Below are 6,720 nucleotides of genomic sequence, written 5' to 3'. Positions count from 1 at the left end.
CTCTTTGCATCTCCTCAGCTACTCCTTTTGTCTTTCTTCAAGGGGGTGTGTACAATTACCTAGACTAAAGCTCAGCATCAATCATTCATTAATAATTTTGTTATGATTGATTTGTACCATTGATATTATTTGCACTATCATTAATTTTTTGAGAGATCCCTAAATAGGAAAATGTTGGTGGCCAATGGCCAACAGCATAAACTTATTAAACTGTATGTCTGCTCAAATTTTTATATATATATATATATATATTATAGAAGGCTGCCCAACTCAATGCAGATAAAAACAATGCCTTTCTTCCATACTATTATTATTATTATTTGTGGAATATCGGAAGTAGTTAAGCTTGCACTTTCCTTATGGGATGTAAATTTTGAAATTAGTTAAATTTGCATTTGTTCTTCTTAATTAAGGATGTATCTATTCTTTATTAATTTAAAAAAAATTAAATCTTTTCAGAAGACTAACATGTTTCGATCCTCAATTTCCTCATCTAATGAAATCATTTTTCAAACAAAGAGTTCATCACTTATGTGGGTTTCATTTGATAGGGTTCTCAAAGATATGATATCTGGTTTGGAGTGATTTTATTTGGTGAAAAAGCTCAAGTGAGGACCATGCTGTGCTTCCGGAAGGACCTAAATTTTTTTCATTAATGGAAAAGAAGAAAAAAACCTTCATTGATAAAGGCTTTTTTTTTTTTTTTAGGTTACGCACCGGGTATCCACGTGTTCGTTTTACGGTACACGTGACTAATCCTGCGCCCCTTGAAGTTGAAGTTGACCCCACAATTTCAAAGGGAGGGTAAATTCAGGAGTCTAGGGACAGAAATAAGCCTGGGAGAGTTTGAACACCTGATCTCGTGAGAGGCACTCCCGCAACCCGCACTACCACCTGAGCAACACCCTGGGGTATTGACAAAGACTTTCTTCACCAACTTCAATTTAGAAAGAGAGAGATGTTGGGCTTTTTGTGGAGTCTAGTTGTGTTTTAATTTGGATGCCGACCCGACCCCTATTTAATTAGAGATTTCTATCCTAAGGCTTAGTCCATTGAGCGAAGACCCAAGCCGCAGCGCTCATGGACTAAGCGGTACAAGCCGTACTCGTGGGGGTCCACCCAGGAAATTTTTTGGAGCCCATTTGGAACGGAACCCTAGACGCAACATATAAAAAGGATTGCTTTCGGGTGATTAGGGTTTGTGTGGTTGTACCTGCGAGAGAGCGAGAGGGAGAGCATTGTATCGCCACACTCTCTGTGATTTCTTCCTAATAATATTGAAATCCCTACAAATCCATGGACGTAAGTAAAATTGCAGAACCACATAAATATTATCTTGTACGTGTGATTGATTTTTCTTTGGCGTTATTTTTCTTCTATTTTATTTCTCACATGTTTCGTGAATTTGTTTTTTATTTCCAAGAGGGGTGGTTTGTAGCTCAAGTTCCTAGTTCTTGCAGAAGCTTTTGCAGTGGGATTGGCATGGAAAAACCAAGCAAAAGACAAAAAACCTAGACCCCATGACCTCAAGTCTTTCTTTCATCCCCCTAAAAAAAAATCCAGAAAAGTAAAAGAGAAGTGGGGGAAGACCAAGACTAACTGGAATCCAAAAGTGGGATACATCCACTGTTTCCTTTTCCAGCTCTTTACTGTTGAAAGGGTTAATGGGTATTGTTTGTTGCTTAATTGGCTCTTACATTAAGAAAGGAGCTAGGCAGCCAAGAAGTGGGGCTAAGGGCTTAATCAAGTGTTGGTTAAAGTGGTCCAGCCCAATCACAGGAGAGATAAGTGTGTTTTGGCTGAGCTCCAACTCCTGCCTTTGTCATGTTGTGGGACATTTGGCGTAGTCTTATTTCTTCTCTCAAGTTTGCTAACTCAACAGGACTGTGACTCTGTGACTGATGCGGGCATGGAGCTCAGAAATTTTGAGGGGTGGATGATGGAAATGGAAGATGGGAGGGGTCAAACAGTCACCCCATTTGGATTTTTTTTTGTTTGGTTTTCGATTTCAATGAAGAGAAGAAGGGATAGGAGGGGTCTCTCCCCTATGAGGTATAGGTTTTTCATCCACTAAAGTTGAAGAGTAGGATTTGTCTGTTTGTGTGTGTGTGTGTGTGTGAGAGAGAGAGAGAGAGAGAGAGAGAGAGAGAGAGAGAGAGAGAGAAAGGACTTGGATGTTAACTTATATTACGTCGCATCATTTCTTTCTCTTTCTCATTTAAAGAAGGTACGTCTATATTCATCCAAATATTGTTCATCTAAAGACGGGGGATAGGACTTCAATCGAGCCAAATTCTATCAATATTGTTCATTCAAAGACGAGGGATAGGGCTACAAACGAGCCAAATTCTATCATGCTCAAACTTATTTTTTTAATTTTTATTCAAGGTTAAATTAGAATCAAACTTTCATAAAATTGTTCAAAATTGTTCATTATACAAATGAATTGACTAATGAGCCCTTACTACATTAAACTACCGAGATACTCACAAACAGTTTGATTTTTTTAGAACATCTTAGTGTGAGAGGTGAGACTCTTAAGGTTTTTAGGTAGAAGGGTAAAAATGGATTTTTACTAATCCTAACAAAGTTTTTTTTGTCTCCATCAAACTAGCTCACTTATCTTGTCATTGACTTATCAATAAAGTCATGGGTATGAAATTTGAGTTAAACAAGTCCACCTCAAATAATCACTATTTTTAAGCCAATTACACTTTATCAAGTTTTATTCGACCTTATTAAACAAGTAGATGAATTTAATCCAAACCTATTAAAAAATTCCAACCAATCTCATAGTTGAATTGTTCATGAGTTGACACAAGTCAAACTCATTCATGTTCATAAATGAGCCTCAAAATTGAATTTTAAATTGCTCTTTTACATAATGAATTGAGCCTAAACAAGCTTCTACTGAGTTAAGCTCGCAAGGTGCTCATGAGCAATTTGATTATAATGCTAATGAGAAAAAAAAAAAATAGTGTTACAAAACACCAATCCCAAGTGAGTTCATATAGAAACTATATTTTCTAGCCCTAACAAGCTAAGTGCCCTTTTTTGTATCTTTCAACCAAAAAAAAAAAACAAAACAAGGAGTACTTGTTAGCACCGGAGGAGCCTATAGGTAGGCTTGATACACATGAGTGAACACCAACTTGACCCAAAAGTTTAAGTCTATTGAGTCATGAGCCCAACCATGTATATAAGCATCCATCATCCACTCAATTTTTCTAATATGGGATAAACTCAAAAGTAGAATTCTCAACAGTACCTATAAGTAATTTCATGCCTATAACTTCTTCATTTGAACCAAAACTTTAGTATTTTGGTTCACCTCTTGACTCCTAGAAGAAACAGGTTCATACCCCTTATGAAAATTATTGACTACATAAATATGTCCTAATTTGTACTATATTAAAATTTGTTTTAGCTTTGATATATACATATAACACACATACACACTCGTATGCATGGCTGGTTGGTACATTTGACATAATTAGGAAGCGGTATCAGCAGCACCTTGTGTCGAACCAAAAAAAAGATAAAAATAAAAGATGAAATCTCATTTATTTGTCTAACCCCACCTAACATATAAGGTAAGGATATGATGGACATGATAACTTTTGTTTGTCCTTCATAAAATTACCTAATGAGGAGAGGGCAAATGTTCTCCTTTACTTTTCTTTCTTTACCTTCCATTCTTCTATCATCATTTCCCCTTCTCTTTTTCATCTAAAGTCTAAAACCTCAAATATAGTTATGAATTTCGATTTTTCATATTTTAACCTTTATTTACTTCTATATTGTATTAAACTATTAGTCATTGTAAACTTTTAAGTTATAAGGTATTTGATCTAAAACCCCAAATATAGTTATGGATTTCGGTTTCTCATATTTTAACCATTGTTTACTTCTATATTGTATTAAACTATTAATCGTTTCAAACTTCTAAGTTATAAGGAATTTTATCAACATTTCTTTTCAAGTGTTTGCCTTGTATAAGAGCTCCAAAGGAATGAGGTTCATACGCCATCCAACTATCCAAAATATACTTATCATCCTATGACATACATGTGCCCAAAAACCATAACTAGGAGATTAAAATTCCCACCAAGGATATGAATCACCATATAAAAAAAGTGCTCGAACGCTGGTCACATCTAATCTCTCATATAGAGTCGGGAGACGAATTGCCCAAACCACATTAAAAAAATCCTTTATAAAAAAATAAGAATTTATAAGTGTCTAATATCATATCTTAAATTTAACTTATTCTATAACTATAGTCCACAAAGGTTGACATTTTGGAAAGGCAGCAATATTATAAAACTATAGCTATTATTGTCAAACCAATTATTAAATCTCTACAAAATCTTGCTTTCACAATAACATTTTTAACTTTTAACAATTACCACCATCTATTTTTATTTATATAATGTATAACATATTCAACCCACCGAATTCATACAAAATTTAGTTCCTAATTTTCGCATTTTGCAGAACCCATTTCATAAAGACATAATCGCACCTTAAGTCAAAAAATAAAATATAAAAACATGTAATAATAATAATAATAATAATAATAATAATAATAATAATAATAATAATAAATACATAGTGCAGAAAATCACCGGTGGTGGCGTATAAAAAACATTATTTCAATTTTTTCCCCCAAAATTAGAGCATCCAGTCACGGCCGCCTCCCTCCAGTTTAAAAGCACCAGCTTTGCTCATCGGCTCATCCCATGCGGCTCAAAGTTCCGTGAACGAAAAAAGCAAGACCCGACCCAACCGTGTGGGCCCCACGCGGTTCACCTCCTTTCGCCACGTTCGCTGCCACCCCCCACACACGGTTCACCTGCTTTCGCCACGTTCGCTGCCACCCCCCACACACGACCCCTCGGTCCAGCCAATCAGGAAAACAAAATCCCAAACAGAAATTCAGAAAATGCGAAACCTGTAATTTCCTAAAAATTGAAGCCCTCTCCCCTCTCATATTTTTATACAAGGAGAAAAAAAGTTATATTTATCTCTAAGACCCTAACAAAATCATAATCACAAATCGAACCCCGACACCCGTCCGTCGCCCATTGGCTGCCGAGATTTAGAAGGGATGTACATTCCGGCTCAGCCCGTTCACGTTCGAGAAAAACCCAATCAAGTCCTGCTTGTACGGGAGGAAGAAACGGCGTCGTTCGCCCTCTTTGGATCCCCCACTGCTTGCACTCTTCGTGTATCTCTCTTCGACAGCCAACTTCGCCGTCTCGTCGGCCTCGCCGTCGGCGCTATCTCCCTTGACTCTCACTTTTCCAGAGACTCTGGGGGCTCTGTTCTTCACGTAATGCTGATCTTTGTTAGCCAAAGGCGCAGTCTCGTCGTCGGCGGAGGCTCGCTTTGATCCGGCTTTCCCGGGGACCTTTTCGTATATGGAATCCATCTTTTCCGGCGAGTTGTTAGACTCAGCGACCTTCTGCTCCCTCGATTTCGAACTCGCGCCGGTCTTGGCCTTGGGCGTCAGAAAGATAAAAGTGTCCTTGCCGTCGCTGTTGCTCCGGTAGAGAAGGTCTCGAAACTTCCACCGCTTCGACGACCCCGTCGAATTGCTCTTCTTGCAACTGCGCCGCGACGACTCCGACGCCGACCCCGGCGTCCATACGCAGTACGTTCCCGCCGGAACTCCTTCGAGCTCGTCGGCCTCCGACGAAGAAGACGACGGCGGATCTCGATCCTCGCTCATAAGCTTCCTGAGTGGCAATCGAGTCGGCGAAGGTTTCCGATGCTTCGAATCTTCGCTCTGATCTTCATTCAACAACAAATTCCCATTGAAGATTGGATACAGGGGCCTGATCTGGCCGTTGAAGAAGATCTCGTCGGCGGAAATCGGCGACGATTCAGGTTCCCTGCACACGAAAGCGAACTCGAAATCGTCATCCTCGCCGTCGTCGACTTGCTTCTCCGCAGAAACATCCCCCGTTTCGGAGTCGAAAATCTCAAAATCAGAGTCCGGTTCGAGAGCGCATTCTTCGACGACTCTGGCGGCAATTTCTGCGAGACGGGCGGAGGAGTAGCTGTTGAAGCTAGGAGAGAGCGAGAGAAGAGGACTCCCTTGCATCTGGTAGTGCTGTAGAAATTGAAATTCCTCTGGAACTCAGTTTCGCAGGTTCTAGAGAGAGAGAAAAAAGAGAGAAAGAGAGAGAAAGTTTGGTTGAAATGACAGAATGTGTGGGGCTCTGTTGTGGATATATAGGTGTGAGGGGGCAGAGAAAGTTGGCTCCAGTGTTCTTCTCTTCTGTGACGAAAGCGAAATTTATTGCTAGGCAGAGGGAGCGTAAGGGCTTGTTTGGTTGGAGCGAGAGTAAGGGAGTGTTTGGTTGGAGAGAAAAAAAAGTAGTTCCTTGGTTCGTACGTAACAGTGCCATGCTACTACCGTCTAACCGTATAATTACGTGGTACTCACAGCCGTTCACACGCGTTTCACCATTATTTTTTGGGCTTCTAGAGCACCTTCTGTTGCAATAGCGTCTATTATCCCTTTTTTATTTAAACCCAAAAATATATATTTTTTAATTAAAGTAAAATTCATTTTACAATTGATATCCTCCAAAAAAAAAATTTTTAAGAAATATTTTTTATTATTATTAAATTTGAATGACCATTATGATTTTCCATGCCTAAATTTGTGATATTAATTAGCTTCTTTTATCTAATAAGAAATTAATTATC

General features: G+C 38.7%; 1 protein-coding gene across 1 annotated transcript; it reads right to left on the bottom strand.

The window, feature by feature from the left end:
* Window positions 1-4,556: 4,556 nt before the first annotated feature.
* On the bottom strand, window positions 4,557-6,396 carry LOC131146423 (uncharacterized). The gene has a single exon (XM_058096031.1). The coding sequence runs from the start codon at window positions 6,107-6,109 to the stop codon at window positions 5,102-5,104; it is 1,008 nt and encodes a 335-aa protein (XP_057952014.1). The 5' UTR covers window positions 6,110-6,396; the 3' UTR covers window positions 4,557-5,101.
* Window positions 6,397-6,720: the final 324 nt, after the last annotated feature.

Source organism: Malania oleifera, chromosome 13, assembly GCF_029873635.1.
Source record: "Malania oleifera isolate guangnan ecotype guangnan chromosome 13, ASM2987363v1, whole genome shotgun sequence".
Classification (NCBI taxonomy): domain Eukaryota; kingdom Viridiplantae; phylum Streptophyta; class Magnoliopsida; order Santalales; family Ximeniaceae; genus Malania; species Malania oleifera.
This window is presented reverse-complemented; position numbering and strand designations above follow the sequence as displayed.

Coding starts and splice junctions, on each gene's coding strand:
- LOC131146423 (XM_058096031.1), bottom strand. CDS start 6,109: ATGCAAGGGAGTCCTCTTCTCTCGCTCTCTCCTAGCTTCAACAGCTAC.